Source organism: Crocodylus porosus, unplaced genomic scaffold (assembly GCF_001723895.1).
Source record: "Crocodylus porosus isolate Cpor-Errol unplaced genomic scaffold, CroPor_comp1, whole genome shotgun sequence".
Classification (NCBI taxonomy): Eukaryota; Metazoa; Chordata; order Crocodylia; family Crocodylidae; genus Crocodylus; species Crocodylus porosus.
This window is the reverse complement of record NW_017728909.1, coordinates 63076695-63100288: the sequence shown is the minus strand read 5'-3', so window position 1 is coordinate 63100288 and position 23594 is coordinate 63076695. Positions and strand designations below refer to the sequence as shown.

General features: G+C 41.2%; 1 protein-coding gene across 3 annotated transcripts in view; it reads left to right on the top strand.

Annotated features, from left to right (window-relative positions):
* MCTP1 (multiple C2 and transmembrane domain containing 1) overlaps window positions 1-23594 on the top strand; it is a 339066-nt gene that overhangs the window by 99078 nt on the left and 216394 nt on the right. For 2 of the 3 annotated variants that reach the window (XM_019532387.1, XM_019532385.1), the window contains exon 6: window positions 514-552. The exons of the other annotated variant lie outside the window; for it this stretch is intronic. In XM_019532387.1, the coding sequence (XP_019387932.1) occupies window positions 514-552 (39 nt within the window). The remainder of the gene's footprint in view (window positions 1-513; window positions 553-23594) is intronic. 3 annotated transcript variants of the gene reach the window in all.

Below are 23594 nucleotides of genomic sequence, written 5' to 3'. Positions count from 1 at the left end.
GCACTTGTAGGCATTACAAAAGTGATGTTAAAAATCCTGCAATAACTACATGCTACCCAAGGATTTCCCTTTTCAAGAAATATCCTCAGAAGACCTCTTCTGCTGCACGGTGCAGCTGGAGTGCTCTAAAGTATGAGGGCATATGTTCCTCAAATGACAAACTAATTGGTCAAAAATTCCACTAATTTAAATCCAGTAATTATCATTAATTACTCATTGATTTTTTTTCCCTTTGCTATTCAGTTAGCCTACTTCTTTTTCACTCTCTTCATATGCTTTACCTTGTTTTCTCCAGAAACTTTCAGTAAATCAAATTGTGAAGTTTGCCTGTGCGTGAATGTTGCTTCAAGTTGTTTGTTTGATTTCACTTCCTGTGTAGTTGTCGGCAGAATGTATGCTGTCACTTCAGTTGTAGTTGTGGTTAAATGTGGATTGTCCCTTTGGAAGACAGTTGGCCTCCTTTTTGTGCGTGTCAGAGTAAAAGGTAATTAAAATGCTCTATTTCATTTACAGACAATGCTAATGAGGAAGAGTTGGAAAAGATCAAGTAAGGTAATCTTTAGCATGTGGTCTTTTAGCATCTTTTAGAAGAATTGTGAATTTTATTCTCTTCTAGTGTTGCAAAATATGGCACAGAATTTCTTTCCTATGAAACTGTATTTTGATATAATATTGAGACAAGTGAGCTGAGCTTTTTAAAAGTAGCAATTAAACCCCTCAGATGTTTGTTAAAACATTTTAACTCATCTCAGGTTCATCTGACCACTTCCAGTTTTTGATGTAAATGGAAAAAGTGACGCTATTTTCACTAACATCTGCAACCTGTCATAAATGAATTAATTTCTCTTTCCTATGCAATAGGACATAAAAGAAATGTACTAAACTGAAAAAATGTGTCGTGGCCTCCATGCAACAATATAATTTTAATTTTTGTTTTGTTGTTTCCCATTTGGTTGACTGAATGCTGTAGTGTTCAAATATTTCTAGATTGAGAGTTCTAGGGAATTAAAGAATGTAATTGTACTTTAAGACTCAGACAAACACAGCATAGACAATACTGGTCAAGTGTTGTACACCTGTCCAAGAACATGGCTTAATCTTTATTTGGAGGGATCATGTCTGGGTAGCTAAATATGCATATTTCCAAAGCCATTTCTGATGTTGGTGCTGAAGAACTGCCACAATAGTAGCACTTGTGGTAATCATTCAAGTAAAGAAAAGAATATGGGATTTTTACCGACATCACCAACACTATATAAATTTACATTTTATATATTATCCATGCATATTTCTGAAGAAGTTAATTAAATTGTTCAGAACTTCTTATGGACTACAATACTATGACACTGCTTTACTGCCTTCCAGTGAAGCATGCCTCAGGGACGGCTTTTGAATTTTATTCTTTTTTAACATTATATATAAAAGATGTATGAAAATATCTTCAAGATTTGAACTTGACTACAAAACCTGACTACCAGGCAATATTATGCACTCAGTGAAACAAGTTTAAATTAATATATCTGTAATTCATTTATATTTAAGCTCAGAACAGGGACAGCGAGTTCTTGGTTTCTATTCCTGGCTTTCACATAAGCTTTCTACATAATATCAAGAGATTGATTTATTAAGTTCACTGTGTTTCCTTTTCTCAGTCCATAAAAATGGTAGATGATCATTGATGAAGCACTGTTGTGTAACCAACTGATATTTGTAAGGAACTTCAGATCCTTACATGGAGGAGACTCTAGATGTGTGGGTGATTATTTCGACTGGAGGGCCACTTAATGAGTTTAGGTGAACTTTCAAGGGCCATGAGGGTAACCCCTCCCCTTGACAGGTGCCTCACTCCCTGGTCACCATCTTGGGACTGGATGTCCTTCTCCTACCCTGACTTCTGCCACCAGACATCCCTCCCCATGCTCCTAGAATTAATCCTTTTGGGAGGGGAGGGTTCCCACCTTGGAACCAGAAAAAAAATCATATACTAAAAGTCAAACACCTACTATAACGTATTAGAATTTAACTACAAAAAAATCCTTGTTATGATTGGAGTTTGTGTACTGTATATAGAGATGATTGCATAATAACTCAGTCTTACTTTTGTATATTGTATGTGGGGTATGGTTGGCCGTGTGTGTGTGGGGAGTGATTTGTGAGAAGGTGTGGCTGTTTGTGGGGGGCATAGTGGATGTTGGGGTGGATATGTGTAGAGTTGTAGGTGCAGGGTGTGGGTATGTTCAGTTTGTGGGGTGTAAGGGGGCATGGGGACCCTCCCATATGCCCCCCACCCAATGATGCACAGCCCTTGCCATCAGTGGCAGCAGCAGCAGGTGGTGGGCACTCGTGACCCATGCAGGCACTGCTGCCCAGTGGCACGCGGCTCCAGCCAGCGCTGCACGTGGTGGCAAGGAGTGCAGCCAAGTCGGCCTTCCACATGGGGCTCCCTGCAGTGTACGTGCAGCTCCTGGCACTTGTGCACCATAATGGGGAAGCCCTGCATGATGAAACTGACTGCATTCCCCCCTGCCTTGCAGATCCTGGGAGTCCACTGGGAAGCAGGGGGCAGGGCTTGGCTCCACTTCCTGCAGAATCCAGGGATCTGCACCGCAGGGGGTGGGGAAGGCACACCCTGCCCATCCAAGCTCGGTGCTCCCCCACTCTCCCCCCCGCCCCCCTCCCGGACAGGTAAAGGACAGGAAGAATATAGAAAAGTTCTCCCTTCATTGTCCATTGTGTTTCGTGTTCAACAGAAATTTCAATTTTAATATTAATTCTTTATTTTGGACTCTTAAGCTCTTAAGGATGAAAGTTTCCTTTAACCCCCACACCATACAGACTGACTAATATGTTTTATATATAAATGTGACCCTGTATCTGTGCTGAGGAACTTTAATAAAAGGTGATGTGTATTGTATGCTGAATATCAAATATATCCCTCAAATTTTAAATGCAGTCCCTGTAGCTCAATCACGTTGCATTAAGTGTGATACCCTTTATTTAAGTTTTCAATATGTACGTAGTTCAGAAAACTAAAAGATAGTGTTTAAAATATTGTATTTTTAAAGTCAGTTGCTGTTATTTTATATAATTCAACTTTGACTAAAATGTATAGGTAATACACACTACATCCCAAATAACCATACCATTATCCTTTCTTCATTCAGTTTTTCTCAATTCTTTTCCAGTGTTCCTATGAAGATGTCGCACTTCCTTTATGTTTTCACAGTGCTTCTTACTGTGCCAGCTATGTTTTTGGCCTGCAGCCCATCTTTTTCTGCTGAGATGCCTTTTAAATTCTCTCTCCCTGCTTGTTACCTGTTTGCCTCCTCTTAAGGAAGGGGCTTGTCCTACCCTCACTGTCCTTCTCAGATAGCATAGCTTTTTTTCTTAATTATTTTTCCCTCTAGTTGCTGCTTTCTCATGGCCCACAGGAACATCCTGTCCTGTCCCAGCCCCCCTTATTTTTTACTTGACATTGTTTTTACTTTCTCTGACTTGAATTCTTTACCCTTTAGAACAGGGTTCACTTCAACAGGTTTATTCATCTTCAAGAACTTCAGCAGAAGGACCATACCACACATCCTTCTCTGTATCATCAGCTCTTTAAATCATAAATATAGACATCTAGTTGCAGTCTTGAAATTAGATTGAGGAGTTTGGGACTATGGAAATAAAGATCTGTCTTTGTGTTTTCAGTAATAGGTTGCTGGCCAAGGCTGTTCTTTTTTAAACTCTCTTTGAGACCTGTATTTTGGAAGGATGTTCTAGTTTGCATTTAGGCAATCGGCTACCATTGCTTTAATCTATCACAAATTCTGTATCATGTTTTCACACATGTTAAAGCTGATGCTAAGTGAACTTCTGATCTGGTGATCAGTTTTCCATAAACTGTTCCTCACTGGGATGAGAGATGGGAAGGAGTGTCGTTCACAGCATAACCACAGTCAAATATTATCAGCTCTGTAACAGTATCTACTGTGTTTGCAGCCTCATGTTTCTTTTGATGTCTGCTTAGATTTCCCATCAAAATTAAGGATTAAACAGTTTCTTCACTACTCTGTAATATACCTTCTAATCCAGACATTTTCCTGATGTTATCAGTCTGTCATCTGCCTAGCAAGTCTTGTGTTTTCTGCGACAAGATTCATTTGATATTCATTGGTTATGTTGACAAGTGCTGCTGGGACATAAAACTGCTCAGAATATATATTTTAGCCAAGTTCTTATGTGGAGTCACATCAGGACTCTTTGAAGCAGCTCCTAGAATGGCTTTCCTGCCTTTGCAGACTCTTCAAACTGTTCTTCTTTAGTTCCCCATGAACATCACCCCGATATCCTTAGGCAACTTTTTCCTTCACCTCATCAGTGTTCCTATGAAGATGTCACACTTCCTTTATGTTTCCACAGGCCTTCTTACTGTGCCAGCTATGTTTTTGGCCTGCAGCCTATCTTTTTCTGCTGAGATGCCTTTCAAATTTTCTCTTCCTGCCTGCTACCTATTTGCCTCCTCTTCAGAAGGGGGCTTGTCCTACCCTCTCTGTCCTTCTCAGATAACATAGTTTTCTTTATCTCTCCTACATTTCAGCCTTGGCAACAGAACCTGTTCCAGAAGCTGTGCTAATTATTTTTGGGATGAGGAAAATAAACTATCCCTTCACAACACTTCTTTTTATTCCTTCCTTTTCTCTTATTTCCTGTTCTTTTTGGATGTAGGATCCATTCTGTTTGACACCAAACTGTGTTGAGGTGCAGGTAAAACAGGGTGCACAGAAAGGCCTGTGTTTACCAGAGGTAAGTCATTTATTAATAATCCATACATGGATTATTACTATACTATTACTGGGAGATCTGAGTGTGACTGTAAACTATGTCTGACTGGAGGGCCTGATGGCAATGTGGTGGGGCTACTCATGGCAGGGGTGCTCCTGTAAAATAATGTGAAGTGCCAACCCTCAGAGTAAGGTGAGTATAGGGCAGTCCTATATTCCCAGTCCTGTTCCCCTATTCCCAGTCCTGTTCCTTATGGCACAGACTTTATCACTAGTCAAGTATAAGGTTCAGTGAGGACCCCTTATTAAAATTTTGCCAGGCTATCACAGAATATGAGATACAAATAAAACAATTTTACATTGTAATGTTTTCACCTCTGATCCAATGCAATGTTATCTGGAAAAAGCTAACAATATCTTGTTATTGTTACTGATCCTGATGCTAATGATAATGGTAAAGGAAAGGTGCACTATTGCATTTCTAATATATTGTTTATTTTTTTAACAAGATGATGGCATTTCTGATACTTAAGTGCTTGCTAATTATTTTCCTGTCTTGATTTCCACTTGATGACATTACTTTCCTTGTTTTTATTTTGCCTATACTACCAATAATAGGTTCTTCAACTGAAATCCTATTATTTCTGGCAGTCACTTAATGTGAGTAGGTGTTTACTGTTGTGACCAATACACTTGTAGACAGTGAAACAGTAATTGCAGTTCAGTACTGATATACAAGCCATTCCAAGAAAATGAGTTATCCAAAATGAAACCAACCTTCATTCAACCATAGTAAGTCATGGAAAGGGAAAAAAAGACCCTAAACAATTTGGGGGTGAAATGGTTTTGTTTTGTAAAACATTAAATTATTTGTTTGTTTAATTCCCCCTACTCGCATCAGAAGAAGCAACTGAAAGACTTTACCATACACACATCTGTTGTTGAAAAAAATGGGCTTGACAAGTAAATTTTTCTACATTCAGTAATTACTTTTTCTCTTTAAAAAGTGTAATTTTGTAAAAATGAAGACTTTGCTTACAACTCTCTCTAACAGAAAATTATGTTTTGTTTTAAAAATGCAAACTTTCTTGTGAAGGATGCTTATTATATTTTATGGCTATTGTGTTCTCTATGGCTATGTACTTGATTGTGGTTATGTTGTTGCTGTATGATAACAGGGGAGCTGATTCAAGCCCGGGTTACTTCTATAATTGGAGAAAAGGGAAAAATAGCTTCAGATATCCCTGTTTATTGATACTTAAAGGATAATGCAGTTATAATATGCATTTGAATTTTTATCTCTGCCCACACTGAGTTCAATAGTTTGGTTATAGCTGGGAGAATTCAGGAAGGAAAGAATGCAAGAGAGAAGTTAAGGAGATAAACAGATGGAGCAGAGTCGGCAGAGACTGCTGAAAAACAGATTAAATCCCATTCTCAAAAAGTTGAGATGTCTGGGATAAATAAAGCATGCCTGAATCTGTAGATTCAGAAGTTTCATGTGGAAAGCTTTTGTTCTGGGTGGTGGGAGAAACAAAAAAAGCACATTTTAAAAAAATTATTGCCTGTTTCTGTTGCTGAGATTTTGAAAAGACTGTTTTAGGTCACTATATTAACATTGGTCACAGCTCCTGAAAGGAAATATTGGCCTAACCAGGGCTGAGCATGAAACATTTGACCGTAACAAAACACCCATATCACTGGAGATTGAAACTTCCAACCCACCAACATCTTTTATGGAGACACACATTTAAGACTAGCCATCTATCTGTCACCTTGCCAGAGTTCCCTCTCAGTGGTCCAATGTGACACAAAGTTGTTCACGGTGTGTTGCATAGTGAGGTGTCCAAATTCAAATGAGATACATTCTTGGACCATATTTGTAGGCTGGTGTCAGACCCAGCCCCTGCAAGCTGGTTTCTGTGGCTCTTTAGAGTTGCCATCTTGGCTTGGTACAGTAGGAAACTGGCCAGGCCGATCATGTTCCCTTTGGCTGCTTGATATAGGATAGAGAAAATGTACACAGTATCAAGGACTTCCAAATTTAGCATGCCAAAGAGGGTGCTGGGGGTAGAAAATAGTTACTAGCCTCAGGCAGGAAATGTGGGAAGGCATCTCCTCTACCTACTCTTTGCATGAAGTGCAGGCCAGGTCACTTAGACACCACCAGGTAAATGTGACAGACAAAGGTGCTATTGGCCAGGGTCCCATGGAGCAGCAGCTACTGGAGGCTTCTAGGTTGCCTGCTCTGACATGATTTGGAGGTGGTGCCTAGTGGCAGCAACACCAAAACAATCCTACCTAGCTTAGTGCACCCTGTACAAACTGCTCATCACCAAGAGAACTGGTGACCCTCAAGGGTGGCTGCTGAATGGGGGCCTGCTCACCTTCCCAGTTCTTGACTAAATAGGCTTTTGGACCTAGGAAAATTCCAAGGGCTTTGAAGCCACTTCACCACCAGGACAGGTTTCCAGGCAGGTCTGAAGGCTGAGCATTGGCCCAGGTACCTGATGCTCTGGGCTGACAGAAACATGTCACTGGAGGCCCAGTTGATATGGGCTGTGGATGTGTATTCATCAGCCTATTTACACTTGACCAGGCACTGGACATCATCCTCACTGCTTATAAAAACAGTCAAATCATCAACATAAGATAAAGAATTGTAGTCTAGATGAAAATACTGTAAGATGGCTCTATAACTTATTGGATAATTGTCCTCATTGGCAGTGGCTCAATGTCAAGCTAGGAGGCAGTATCAAATGAAGTTCCCTAGGGGTTTGTCCTAGGTTCAGTTCTTTTCAGTATTTTTATTAATGACTTATGAATTATGATTAATTGAACATACCCTTTTTTTACCACTTGTAACACCTGGTAATTTAAAGTGATTAGACATCATCAAACAATGGGAAGTTGAATGTTTTAACTCGTAACTTTCTTTTCTCTAAAAAAAAAAAACTATGTCCAGTAATTTGTTCTTCCCTTTACTTTTACACATTAATGTATGTTAGATTTGGATTTATAATAATGTAAACTAAATGGAACATACAGGTACTTATTTTCTCAGTATATATATCTGATATTTATTTTCTTAATTTATATCTGATATAAAGCTGTTATTTTATTAATGTTTACGAACTACTTGATGTAGAATGCTAATATTTTAAAGCTATCTTTGGAGGAGCAGGGGAGCTGGCGCCCTTATATGACTGTTTGGGTGCATTATAACTCTCCATGACCATGGAACATTAGAGGGATCTAACCCTACACATGGGGTGTGTTGGTAATTCTCATAGAAAATACATTTGACAAGTATAAACATACTTTTCCTTTCTCTGCAGAAAACATTCTGTGCATTTTAGGAGGCCAAAATAATTTGGCACATAGTGGGAATAAAGCATGTAAACCAGTGAAAAACCCTCCCATAATCATATTCACAATTATTATCTGATTGTTCATGAACTTCAATTCATTGACTGTGGTCAGGGTAATGTGATTATATAGAAAAAAAGCAAAGCAGCCTCCTGAGATGTATAAAAAGTGGATTTTATTGCAAGGGGGAAGGGTGGCTTCAGTCTTCCTAATTTGGGGTGTAGGATAGATTGTAGGCAGAAAATGGGATTTGTTTATGCAACTGCAGTATGGCCAGGCATTTCACTTGTGGAACAGTGATACAGATATTGTCTACCTCAGTGTTGGCTGAAAGAGCCCTTATTTGATTCTGGCGTATGCTACTGTTGTTGTCCAAGCAGTATATGTCTGCATCAGTTCAGTTATCCAGACTGGAGGTGGTTAAACTAGAATAGCGGTTTATCTGTAGTCATAACAAAAGCTCAGTAATGAACTCTGAATCTTTCAGCAGTGACCACATGGTGTTTTGAAATCACTGTAGCTTTCTTTTTAATTAGGAGACCTGTAATGGAACTGTACACAGTTGTGGACTGTTGCCATGTAATGGCCTTTACTTACTGTATTAAAATTATCCTCAAAGGCTCTAACTCAGGTAGCAAGTGCTTACCTTGTATAGTACCATTGAATGCTACGTAATTAAGTACCTTACTACGTGTGGGCCAGCATGAGTAGACATTCTTCTTCGTGACTCCGCTGGGGTGGCAACAGCTATTTCGCTTCATAGTGGGTCGGAAGGGACCTGAGCAGATCATCAGGTCTAACCCCCTGTTGTGGGCAGAAAAGAATGCTGGGGTCAAATGACCCCGGCTAGGTGATTATCCAGCTTCCTTTTGAAGACCCCTGGGTCTTCAAAAGTGTGATCGGGAGGGCTAGCTAGAAACTAGAGTTTAGCTCTCATGAAACATTTCACAACTTTGGAAATTTGGGAAAACCAGCCTGACATTTTTTGTCTTGCTCTCTGGCTATCTAACTCCTTGGGAGCCAGCAGTAGAGTTGTACAGACCAGGCAACAGTGGGAACTTTGGCTCCCTAGTGGAGATCAGAAGTTGAGAACCAGAAAGTCCTACTTCCCTACCACATCCTAGGAGATGGGAGTCATGGCCCCCAATCTTAAGCACTGTATAGTCTCTTGCAGTCAAAAACAGAATTTGATCCAAATGCAGTTACGGATTGACACAACACCTCATTCTATTAACGACAGAAAGGCTTTAATAATCAAACCACAAACGAGCTATAAAATTACATGACAGAAAAAGACTTCCTGATATTCAGTAAATGAGCTATCACAAAAGTCCTAGTATATGTTAGCTGCAGTAGTGTCTCTTGTCAGTGCAGACAGGAACCAGTTTCAGTCTTTGCAGCCTTCATTGGGCATAGATCTATTGCCCAGAGTGATCAGCTGAGCGCAGGTTGCAACATTGCCGTGATGTCTTTCTCTCTCCTGGAGTGCCCTTTTTGCCAGCAACTCTGTTTTGTTCTTATATTCTTCAATTGTATAGCTTCAAAGCATTCCTCCTTGATAGTTGGTTGATTAAATTCTGAATAAAACAGGTGGGGAGAGGCCATCATATTACAATTGCTAACTGCTTGAATCCTGTTTTGAGTTGTCCAGTTGTGAAACGTGTTTTTTGCAAGATTTTGGTCTGGAGCTTATACTTCAGCCAAATGAGATGTGTCTTGATTCACTGAATGGTACACCTTAGGGCATTGATATTGTTTTGGGTAGCTTAACCATGGGGCAGAACGCAGAATATTCCGAACTAGTGATGCAAAACCCCAAACAGATGCTGAATGCCTGTTCTGAGAAATATGCCTTGATCAAGGGATAAAGTGTCAACAAAGAGGGTACAGTTACATAGGGAGATGCAATTATTTATGAATGGTTTAGTAGCATAATAAAACATTGGGTACATTTGCAGCTAGCACAAGGGGATGATTTGGCGTGGTCCCAGTCATGATCTTGGACGCTACATTTGGCGTGGTCCCAGTCATGATCTTGCATTCTTATAAAAGATGCACTGTTATTTTAATGTGGTCATTTAAATTTCATGTGTAGGTTTGGCCAAGCTTTCATGGTTATCATAGTCTGATAAAGAGCAGGTGGGTCAGGGAAGTTGGAGAAAAGGGAAGCTGATAAGGAACTAAGCAAGCTGGTCAGCCAGCTCATCTACCTTCCTGATGTCTGTGTTGAAAGTTTTAATGAAATCAGCATGTCGCCAACCAATACTTGATTTGTCTGAAATAGCATTTTCTGACAGAAAACAGTTCCATCAGAACATTTTAGATCATCTCTGCTGGCAACTGTTGACATCAGAGCACTTGCATCAATAAATACTACTTATACTTTTCACCCATCTGCATTTGAGTACAGCTTGCATACCAAAAAATGAATTTAATTCAAGATTTTTTTAATGTAAGCCTATTAGAATCAGTTGGTCAGAGCAATTTTTGTTGAAAGACAATACCTTACAGTCAAAGTTTGCTGAACTGAGCTTGCTGGCAAGGATATTTTTCATTCAATTAGAGATCACTTTCAATTTGGTAAGGGTGTACTCTACCTTCTTCTGTAGACAGTAGCAGGGCTTCTATTAACTTCAAATGGAACAGGATTGGGCCTTAAAATTTAGAGGGCATAGTTAAAATTTGATCCATTAATGGCACATTAAAAATGCATCAGTAAAACCCTTTAAGTGCCTTAATTTAAGGAAAGATACAGTGACAGATTTTGTATCTGTAGTCATACGTAATAGACAAAAGTAGTAATTTAACAATTATCATCTCTTCTCTGTCAAGTCACAGTATTCTGGTGAAATTTATGAGAAAATGCAAAGATAAAGTATTTCAAATAAGTTCATTGCTCTTACTTAGACGTAACTACTGAAGTCTACATTTTGACTCCAATAAATTGTTTGAAGTCACAAGCTTCAGGGGTACTGTACTGGAAAAAAGATCTCTACCCTCAACCCTCCCAAACCTGACTTATCAAGAATAGGTTGAAACCTCTAAAAGTGTTCTTTCAATGAAGTTTAAAATGCTAAATTAAGAATATTATCTACCATTTTTAGTATACTATGTTATACAAGGCTATTTTAATTTAAAAGAGCCTGAGGTCCACCATATTAATAAGAGCAGAATACAGCAAGTTTTATTTTAGTTAACAGAATCCCAGTGAAACCGTTTAAGCATCCTAAGAAGTGAACTGAAAGTGACATTTGGTTTAGCAGTCTTACAAATATTGTAAAATAGTGATGACATTTACTGTCACAAGCAGAGTGACCATTTAAGGATAGTGTTCCTAAATATTTATTTTTCTTCCACTTTGCAACATTAAATTGTACACTTAGTTGTAACTTTCTTTAAAGCCACTGTTTTTATTACAAGTCGTCATTTGATGGAAGTGTATATAAGTCTGTATGAATAGAATATGATTTTTCATGTATTTTAACTTATAACAAAGGATTTGTTGTAGCAATGCAACATTTACTCCACTTATCACGTGGACATTTTTTATGTTTTGTGCGTTTCTGGGAGTAAGCCTGCCTGAGTTCACATAAAGTGAAAAGATGAAAGTGGTAGCTGGATTACATGGTGCTTTTGTGACTAATGCAAGATGTTTAATTGTGTAGTCACTGATTTCTCTCTTTTCCAATGTCAGAAGCATTATCAAGTGTGTATGAATGATTAGAATGGAGGCACATGCGTCTCCAGTGGAGCAGGACGCTTCTTGAGCTGAGAATAAAAATGGGAAGCAGCACATCATGTTGTAAGGATTATGGCTGCAAACAAAAACACTGATTTGTATGGCATTGCTAATTCTGAAAGTAATTAACATGTCGCAATTTCAAATGAGTCTAATTTGTGAGTAAAAGAGGCCTGATGGTTTTAAAAAACTGTTAAGCAATGAATGCTGAGAAAATTTTAGCTTTCCTAAACTTCGTGAACTTTCCACATCTAGATGTCAGTTTGCCCACAGTAAATAATGTTTAAAGGAAATTTTCTGAATGATAGAAGGCAAGGCAAGAAATGATTAGGTTTGGTCCCAGAAACACTTGAAAATAATGGCTATAACAATTTCAGTTACATTTTAAAAAGGCATTCAGAGTTTCAGTAGGCTTATGTGCATTTGAGTGTGTAGGGGCAAGAGCCTATTTGATTAACTAACAAAACAGATGAATAATATTTCAGCGTAAATGTCACCATGTCTACCATACAGTCTCCGTGACATGACTGTAGATGGGCTATCATTGGTTTGCTGAAACCTATATGATGCCTTGAGCCAAATCACTTCAGGGTTTATGATGGTTTAGACAACAAGAGTGATCCCTGGCAAGGGAGATACTATGAGGTGAAAAGATTGCTCTGATACAAATCACACATAGCCTCCAAGGCTAGGGACAGACATTTAAAAAGCTGGAGCCTGAATTCATTAAATCTTTGCAGGTTAGTCTAACCCACCTAGGATGAACCGGTTTGTAACAGCACAGTTTCATAGTTTCTAGGGTTGGAAGGGACCTGAGCAGATCATCTAGTCCGACCCCCTGCCATGGCAGGAAAGAGTACTGGGGTCAAACGACCCCAGCAAGGTGTACATCTAGCCTCCTCTAGTTATCTAGTTATTCCCTCTGCAGTTGCTCAGACCAGGTGCTAGAGAGTGCCCCCGGGTGCAGACAAGCTGTGCTGAGTGTGCGTGGCCAGCCCAGGCTGAACTGGCCCGGGAGGGGTTTAATTCCCCCCTCCATGTCCCACCAGCAAGGACCTGAGCCCAGTCTGTTGGGCGCTCCCCCCTCACTGCTGAGTGGTAGGCTACCATGGCCCCTGAAGCAGAAGGGGCAGGGAGTGGGGTTATTCCCCACTCTACCCCCAGGGGACCGAAGCCGGATCTGCCTGCCCTGATTGCCACCACTTGCTTTGTGCCCCGGGCAAGTGGTGGAATAAGCCCCCTCCACCACATGCCGGAGGGGGCTTATTCCACCACTTGCCCCAGACACAGCGAGCAGCAGTGGCAGTGGTCAGGGCAGGCAGATTCTGCTGTGGTGCCCCAGGGACAGAGGAGGGAATAACCCCGCTCCCTGCCCCCTGCCTAAGGGGCCCTGCTGGCTGCTGGCTGACCCCGCCCCCACCCAGCCACTGGAGTGGCAAGAGGGAAATGACCATGATTTTGTTGCTTCCTCTTCCCGGTGGTGGGCCACACTTCAGGGCAAGGAGAGCTGCTGTGAAGCATAGTGGCACTGCAGGGAGCTTGGCGGGCTCTGGCCCCCTCTGGGCCCCAGTGCTGCTGTGTACAGTCCGCTGCAGCCTCACAGCAGGGCCCCTCACTGGGAAGGAGCTCATCCTCCCTGACACTATGACAGGGACTCCTGCCCCCATCAAGGGCTCTGCTCCATCCTGCTGCAGAAGAAGGGCGGGGGCATGGCCAGGCACCGGCCAGCAGGGCCTTTTGCGGGTGGGGCAGGGATGAGGGTTATTCCCCCTCCCTCCTGTGTCAGGAAGAGGGGACAGGAGGGGGCTTATTCCATGCCCCAAGCAGGGAGCAAGTGGTCATGGTTGGGGCGGGCAGAACTTGGCGGTAGAGGGAGGAATAACTCCCCTCCCTGCCTCTTCTGCTTCAGGGGCCATGGCAGCCTGCTGCTGCAGCATCAAGTGGGGAGTGCCTGGTAGACTGGGCTTGGATCTGGGAGGGGGGAATTAAACCCTTCTCTGGCCAGATGCCCACCCCTGCCTATCCTGTCTGTCCCTGCTCGGCTGTGGAGTAGAGGGGTAGGCCCAGCCCTGCTGGCCTGGAGCAGAGAGCATGCCAGGATGCTGGGGGACTCTGGTTTAAGTTAAACCAGGAAGCAGTCTGGGGCAGACATTGCATAAATCGGTTTGAGCCAAATCAGTTAAGTCTGATACTGCATTCAACCAGGTTTATATGAAACCAGTTTCAACCATTTTGAAACTAGTTTATGTGCACTGAATGTCAGTGCTGTTACAGGTTTAAACCAGTTGCTGATTACTTAAACCGGTTTATGTGTAATGCCTGTCCCTAGCCCAAGAGAAATGCAGGAGGCAGCAGTGACTAGGAAATGGACAGGGTTGGGGCATATGATGATGCATTACTACTTCTGCTCTGAATAAGATCTTTGCTGCCAGTGCTCCTCTGGTTTGAATAAAAACTACCTCTTTTCAACAGAAATCATGAGGAGTGGTGACAGCATTAGTACTTCTTTCTTTTCACTTTATTGAACACCCTCTTTTGCACAGCAGAGTTTAACTGACACCTGTAGGTGTAATTTATCTCTCCTTGTACTTACTTTTCTGATCTTGATACATTATCTGAGTCTTTATTACGGCTGAATTGAGTAGGCTTAAGCTAATGAAAGTGCTTTTATGAATACTGAAAATTACAAATGATAGAAACGCATCAAATACTAGAGAAAGTGCAAGTGTACTGTGGCAAGATACTACAAGACTAATGCTAGAAAAATCTTTGATAGAAATGTTATAACTGATACCAAATATCATAAACAGACTAATAGAATCCTAGGGTTATCATCACTGATGCATTAAAAATATATACGCATCAAAAAGTATTGTGAATTCTAGGTCTGAGAGAGAACAAAGTTCAACTTAATGAGGCCCTACTTTAAAATAAATATTTTTCTCATAATATTGTATACGTCTCTCTTTAAAACAAATGTCTAAATTATTACATGAAGTTAATGAGGATAGCAAAGCATCCCTTTACATTTTTGGAATTGTCCATACTAATCCATGTGGTAACAATGGGCCAGGTATAGGTATGTTTATTGCTCTCACTATAGGCCATTTAGTAGTTTTAAAAGCTTCAAATCAATGCAAATGACTCTGAGGTGTGACTCTCCCTATAGTTCCCTATGGATAGAATAGACTCTGAATGGGTCAGGAGCATGGCCAGCGAAAGTACTTTGCAGAACCACTGACCCAGCTACCTGTGTAATCAGGGCAGGGGAGTACATGGCAAAGAGGGCAGGTCCTATTAACAGCAGAGTTTTCCTCTGTGAAAGGGGGGTGACGAATGTGACATAAGAAGGTATGAGTGAGAGGGCAAGAGAAACTGCTCAATTTGGTAGAAAAGTAGGTCAGGAGCTAGAGTAGAGAATACATATGTTCCACCTCCCCCTGCTTCGCCCCCCAAGGTCAGTATTGCTGACATGTTCCTGATCCCAGGGAATCTCCCCAGCTGCAAGGTTGCCCGCAGGAGAATTGTTTCTGACCCCTGCATTCCTCTGGTTCCACCGGAGGTATATGGGGCATGGGAGACAGCTGTGCCATGGCTGAGGCTGGGCAGGCTTGCATTCACAGGAGAATTATTTCCTACCCCCTGCAGGACATCTGGTGAAATGGGAGGAGTACAGTGAGTGGGGGGTCTTCTCCCACTCCCAGGGCTCCAAGAGGGTTTCCACTGCAAGAGGATGCGGGGCACCAGTCAGCTGATTGGCAGGACAGGCAAAGCCAGGGTGGGGTGCATTTTCCTGGGGCTGGAACTGTGGGAAGGCTCCAGTTGCACCTGCTGCCTCCTACTTAATGCTCCAGGTTGAATCAGAGTGCATCAGGCGAGGGCTCTTATCTGGCTGGAACCCTCTTGGGGCTCTGGGAGGATTTCTGTGGGAGGAGAATACCTCCTCCCATTAGTCATCTGAGTGGTAGGACCTGTGGCATGATACCCACAGTGCTCCCTGACAGCTTGGCCCTGAGGAAGGAGGGAGAGCAGAGGACTATGGGACACTAGGTGCATCTCTCTCCCAAGAGAAGTGTATAGGTATTCAAATTAGATTGGGAGGAAGATGATATCCTTCTAGGTAAGAAGATATATCTTCTTAGGGAAGAGCCATTTTTCTTTCACGAGAAGGCACTTTTTGTGCACAAATTTTGCAATTTTGTTACTTTTTATTACCTGGACAGCATGGATGTCTAGGTATACACATGTTTACTGAGCACTGACAGAGGGCTATGCACTTTGTGGCAAGGCATGCATATAAATTACATAACTGTAGTGGACACAGACCCATGATTAGTATAGGGAGAGAGAGGACACAGGTCTTTGCATGCTTTATTCCCAATAGCTGGGTGTTTACAGTACTCCCTAGGATGCAGGAGAGCCAGGGTTCACACCATCCTCAAACAGAGAAGATTTGAACTTGCCTTCCCAGCATTGTGCTCTAGACAGCAGGCAAGTTAGGTATTATTCAGTTCCCTCACCAGTGCTCCTTTTGAAGATATAAAAGATGAAAAATTGATTTAAGATACTGTAGAAAAATTCCAGTCATTACGGTGATGGAGATTTCTCACATATTTATCTGTACTCTATAAAAGCAAACATAAAAAAATAAGGCTAAATAGGCTCACTGCTAACACTAACACCAACACCTAAACAATTCAAACCTCAGTTTCATGAGAGAAAAAAGAAAAGATAGGTCATAGGTCGTAATTTCATTTAGAAAATAACCAGGGAAATGACAAACATCCGCTACCAAACTTTTCCCACTTAAAGGAATTTTAAACCGTAGTGCTATGTGTGTGTTTTTAGGAGGTATCAGAAAAGGAGGTGCTAGAACTCATTTGCCTGTGAAATTTTGCTGGCGATGAGTAATGTTTTAATCCTTTAAATTGCTAAACTTAAATGACTTTGTGGGCTAGGAAAGTTCATGTCTTATCGCAGTATCACTTGCTTGAATTATTTGCTTTAAGACTTTTTGACACTAACCAAAGAATTCCCCCAACTTTCTGAATAATCTGAATTCCAGCACATCTGGTGTTTGAAAGCAGAGCACCTCCTTCAGATTTAAATCTTAAATTACTTTCAATCTTTAATTCATCTCTTTTGCAATAGTTGTACCCCACTAACATCAGATGCAAAACAGCTGGGCAGAATAGATTACCATGCGTAGGTAAGAAATGTATATGACTGAGAAGGGTATTTTTATAAAGGAGTTAACTCCTCATCCCGTGTATTCTGAGAAGACCTCTTACTACCATGCTCCAGGAATCAGCAGAATTAAATTGCTGGTGACATTGTTTTTACTGAGTTCAGCAATGTAGCAGGCAGTCTAATAAAACTGTACTTGCTATTTATTGGGGTATATTTTCCCAACTTTCTCCTGATGATAGAAGATTTTTCCTGCTCTTTATTTATGTTGAGGGATACAGCACTCTAGTAGAAAAAATGTAGAGTCTGGTTTGTCTTCTCTGGATAAATCTATCATTTCAGTTGAAAAGAGAAACAGAAATTAATCACTGCAAACAAAAAAAACAAACAAAAAAAAAGTTTACTTTTTCTATACTCTATTATACATATATTCCCTTCTCTAGAATTTTCTGCCTGGAACACTATATTATTCCCTAATTTTCAGTTACAGTATCACTAAAATATTGTATTTTAAAATACTAACTGGGTTAATTAGTCCCAAGTTTGCATTTTCTTTTCCCATGGAAACATGACAGATTTTTTTTTTGGAATTTCTTGAAAAAAAGTATTGGGAACCATGGAACATTTTTTTCATTTAACTTTATAAAATACTGCATTAGATTTTAATAGATCCTGTAGCTTTGTTACCAGTTAACACCTACCTGACTATTGTGCACTCTGCTGAGTTTAATATGTCAGTGATATGATACAGTTTTAGTAGTGGTGGAGAGATGTGGCTGTGATGGTCCAGGAATTGTGAGAGGCAAGGAATTTTGGGGAGATATCATTTATTAGACAAACTGCATGGGTGGGATACAGTTAGACAAGGTTTTGAATGCAAGTTGTTCTTCATCAGGTCCTGCGTGATACAGTTTTGTCAACTAACAACTGAGTTTTTAGGAGCTTGGCTTGATTTTTGAAAACTTGTATTTAACGTATTTGTTGGTTTTCACCATGGGTTTGATCATTTGGAGCTTGCCTCACCACGTCATATATAAAGCATCTCAGCTGTGGAACCTTCATAAAATAAATTTATATGATTTATGAAGTAGCACTTGCTTAGTATGGCAGCAGTTTATTTTAAGATCTGTTGTAAAGACAGGCTACTGATAGATGTTCAGTTAAAAGCTCAATGGGATCTGATCCCCAATCCCAACAGTTGTGCCTTCTGCCATGCCATGTGTTCAGTCCCATGCCAATGCCACCCTGTTGCCAATCATGATCCTGGGCTGCCCCTGCATCAGCAAGTGCTTGGTGAGCTCCTGTGGCTGGGAGCTCCAATTAGCTGTCTGCTTTTCCCTGCTTCTGGAGTGCACTGGAGCTGTTTAGGCTCCGGTGTGCTCCCAAGGCTGAGAGCCCTGATCAGTAGGGATCAGGTTTTCCCTGATTAAAAAAAATCCCCAATTTTCAGGTTAAAAAAAGTAACCCAAAACCCACATTTTTCCATAATCAAAATGAAACACCCCTATATATAGCTATGTATTAGTGGTGTTTCATTTTAATCATGGGAAAATGTGGGTTTTGGGTTACTTTTTTAACCTGAAAATTGGGGATTTTTTATCAGAAAAAGCAGGATCCCTGCTGATCAGTGGACTGGGACTCCCAGCAGTAGGAGTGCACTGGAGCCTTTCCAGGCTTTTGGTGTGTTTCTGACACTGGTAGCGCTGATCTGTGGTCCCAGCCCCATGAGTACACCAACCACATACAATATTCAGTTTAAATCATGATGGGAACCAGCCACAACATTGTTATACAATTTGTATAATAATATCGTAGCTTATTCTCTGTGTTATCATGCTGTTAATAGCATAACATGTGACCAGATTACTATTTAATTGGTTAATTGTGTCTTAAGTGCAATGTCTGCCAGCAGTCTTAGATCATGCACCTTGAAACTTAAATCATGTTCACTATCCTGTTGGTCACAGAGGGCTTTCAAAAATGCAAGATATATTTGTCAGTCAAAATTTCCTTTTAAAAGGCATCCATACTGATGAACAAACACTAAGTTTATTGGTTGAGGCAATAACTTGAAGCGTACTAGGAACTGATGGAGTTCCTACCTATCTCCAGACAAAAGCTACATACCAATTCTATGCATGAAGAGTGAGTCTGCAGTGGCATAATGTTAGCTGGCCTTGCTGAAAAGCAGGGTAAAAACAAATAATTTAGAGCTAGTTCAAGTATCTCTGAAGAGCTCTGCATTGTACCATGTACACCTATTTATAAAGAGTCTGAACTTTAAAAAGGTAATTTAAAAAGTACTATGTGAAAACCATCATAAATCTTCTCCCTGATCCTGGCTTGTCCTTTGGTTTAATTCCACCACCTGATTCCTTCTTCCAGAGGGCTCTTTTCATCTTTTTTATGTTCAGGGTGGAGTATGAGCTGCTTTTGACATAGTGAGTCAGTGTTAATTACTCTTCAGCTCCTTTTGTCATGCCTAACCAACTGTCTACACAGAGACGCACAGGAAAATTAATCCAAATTAACTAAAATTGTGATTTTAAGGTGATCTAGTTCCATTGCATTAACCTGCATTATAAGTTATCTTATTCTGGATTCAGTTGTCTTTAATTTGATTTATCTTAATTCTTTTTGGAAGTGAAATAGGGTAAAATGAATTAAGCCTGGCTTAAATCTGAACAGAAGTGTCCACATATTAGTCTATGGGCGTAATGTAGTTTAATTAATCAATTTTAAAAGTTCATTTGGATTATTTTTCTAGAGCATCCCCACATAAAAACAAACAAACCCTTAAACTTGCTAAAAGCCTGGAGTGACAGAAAAAACCCCCTCTACTAGCCTGTTTTATTTACAGGTAAGAATCTGGCTATTTTGACTGGAGACTGGCTACTAAAAAGCATCTATAGTGAAATGAAGTTTCCACAAACTTCATAAAATTATCCAGCTCCAAATGATGTCTGCTGTTTGTGCCATCTGAGTAGATTTCTTACTTCACTGTTTTGTTCGCCCTAATCATTATGGGCACCTATACACATGCCCGATACTTGCTTCAACATGTGCTAGCTGGCATGTGTTGGAACAAATTCAATTAATCAAGTCTTCTGGAGTGTGCTAATTAACATGCTCCAGCAGCCTCAGTGTCATGTGTTTTCAGTGTCCCTATGCCTCAAAATGGCAGCGGGGGTGCTTTAACTAAAGCTTATTGAATGAGCTTTAGTTAAAGCACCCCACCACCATTATGAACAGCTGAATACACAAGACACTGCAGGCACTTAAATTAGAGTGGCTCCTGAGAGCTGCTCTATTTAAAGCACCTCCCCTTACCCTGACCCCAAAGTATGTGTAGAGAAGCCCTGTGGGGCTACTGGAATGTTCCCACAATGCTATTTTTATGTTTATTCTCAAATGTCTTTCATGAATCATTTCTGGCACACTGGAATATTACTATGGTCCTGAGAGCTCTTATTTTTGCCATTACCATTTTAATAAAACCAGACACCTTTGAATCTAAAAAAATTAAACAGCATCGTATCTGAGACCTCTTTGAGTGACTTGTGTAAGGGCTATACAGTACCAAATGTGCATCCTCTCTGGGTTCGGTATGCAGCTAAACAAACCAGCAGCAGCTAATGTGGGATACTTGACGTCAAATTTTCCTCAGTGAATAATAAAGAATTTTTAAAAATCCACATTTATCTTTTTACTGTAATAACAAATACAATAATAAATGAACAATAAATAATACATGCAAATATTACAAAGCACAATTTTACAAATCACAATATATCCATTATACTTCTCCTTGGTAGCAAATAAGCGACTACCAGCTTCAGTGTCCCTGAAACGTCTTGTGTTTTGAGTCTGGTTAGCAGTATATTGAATCTAACTTCTCTGGAGCCTCTGGATGGATCCAATGCACTTGCATTATTTCTTCCCAGTAGGTGCTCAGAGCAGGATACACATTTCTTTCAATGGCTAGAGACAGAAATTACATATAAATCAATATAAGTGATTGGAAAGTAGTTTAAACCTGTAACAGAACAGAAGTTCAGTGAACATAAACCACTTTCAAAATATTTTAAGATAAACCTGGTTGGATATAGCATCAGACTTAATTGATTTACGTCAAACTCGTTTATGGAACTTCTGTCCCAGATCCCTCCCTGGTTCAAGTTCACTCACAGTCCCCCAGCATCCCAGGATGCTTTGCAGCTCTGGGCAGTGCTGCTCACTCCACTGCAGCAGGGACTGCCTCACACCTCTGCTCCTTAGTCTGCTTCCTGCCTGTGTCCATCAGCCCATAGGGAAAGAGGGGCAAGGTCTACACAGCACATGTGGGGAGGGAAGACCCCTGTGCTGTGGGCTTTTCAGACCCTGCAGATCTTTCAGTACTGGAACTAGTTGCTATTGTAGAATGGAGGTCTTTTGGAAGTATCTAGTTAAATGATAGGTGGCAGCTGTTTGGACTTATCAGCCAGTCATTTAGAGTCATAGAGAAGTTGGGTTGGAAGGAATCTCCAGAGATTATCTAGTCCAAACCCTTGAATCAGCCAGGATCATTCCTATCCAAACATCCCATACCACCATAATCTAAATTACACACAAGACTACCCTCAACCCTGGCACAACATAGGTCTAACACTGGAGCCTGCCACAGGTAAAGCCAGGGGAGCCACAGCAGCCAATGTACTGCTTCTGTAAAACATTGTCAGTATATGTTCAACACATCCTGGGTAGAGAGCCATGCTTCACACTACAGAGGAAGCCAAAAACCTCCACAGTCCATACCAATCTGACCATGGGGCAAAATTCCTTCCTGACCCTGAGTGGAGGGGCAAGACTCTCTAGCCAGGAACTTCCACCTTTGCTCTTAGCAAGAGAATTGGTACACCATGGTTGAAGTCTCCAGGTTTAGCTGTAGCTGGCACCAAATGTCTCTGGGGAGGTTTCAAAACATCCTGACACATATAGCAGGGGGAAAAAAGTGTGTGTGGTGGGAAGAGGGGTAAGAGAGCAGGAGCAGTCAGCAAAACCCAGAAGCATAGGAAATACCCATGGTAGAATATAGGCATAGCTATGCCTAGACCATCCCTGAGTGGCTGTCCAACCTCTTCTTGAACATCACCAGTGATAGAGAGTCCACAACTTCCCTAAGCAGTCTATTCCACTGCCTCTAATGTCACAGTGAAGTTTTTCAGATATCCAATATAAATGTACTTTGCTGCAATTACAAGCCATTTGTCTATGTCCTTCTCTCTGCAACAAGAGAGAAAAGGTTCTTTCTCTCTTCTTTGTCAGCCCTTCAGGTATTTGAAGGCTGCTATCATGTCCACTTTTAAGCAGTTTTTCCAAAAGTGCCCAGCTTTCCAATCTGTTGAGATCCTATTGAATTGTGCTTGCATCCTCCAACATGTTCACTGTCCTTCCCAGTTTTGTATTGTCCACAAACTTATTTTCTATGCCATTATTCAAATTGGTAATAAATGATGAACAGCACCAGGTTTGGACAGACCCCTCTGGGACTCCACATAAACCCTTCATGCTGCTATTCTGGCATTGACTTGTTTAATAATTACTAGGGCTGTGCAAAACAGCATTGTTCCATTTTGACTTGTGTTTTGATGTTTTGATGGAACAGCATTTTGTTTAGATTCAAAACTGCTGTTGCGTTTTATTTCATCAAAACAGTTTCGCTGTTTCAACGCTGTTTCAACTTTTTGCCCATAGGCTATAATGGGGAAGTTTGAAACAGCACATAAATTTGTCATTTCTGGCCTGATTTGGATGAAACATGCAGGAATGGTAGCCCCTTCTGAGGGCATGAAGCTTGCCAAGTTTCAAGGAGATAGGTGGAGGGGATTTGGCGAACTGCACCTCAAAATCTTGAAAGCAAAACTCATGTCACGTGTATGTGTTAAGCCATAGTGGGGTCAAAACTAAAGGCATGCTAGCCCCTGATGAGGCCATGAAGACTGCCAGCTTCCAAGGAGATAGGTGCAGGGGTTTGGGGGAAACTATACCTCAAGGTGCTGACAAGCAAAACTCATGACATGGGTGACACCATGTGTGTTACAGCACAGCAGGGTGAAATCTGCAGGCCTGCTAGCCCCTGCTGAGGCCATGAAGCCTGCCAGCATCCAAGGAGATAGGTGCAGGGGCTTCTGGGTTCTGGGGCCCTGCACCTCTGGCTGCTGACAGGCAAAACTCATGACATGGGTGCTTGTGGGACTGTGTCTGTCTTGGGGCACAGGCCAGTGAAAACTGCAGGCCTGCTAGGCCCTGCTGCAGACACAAAGCCTGCCAGCTGTCAAGGAGATAGGTACAGGGGGAGTCTGGCTTCTGGGGCCCAGCACCTCTAGCTGCTGACAGGCAAAATTATTTTGGCACATGTCCACGAGGGGGCAGCAGGAGAGATTATGCTTAGGGGCAACCAACACGGGTTCATTAGAGGCAGGTCCTGTCAGACCAACCTGGTGGCCTTCTATGACCAGGTCACCAAATCCTTAGATGCAGGGGTAGAAGTG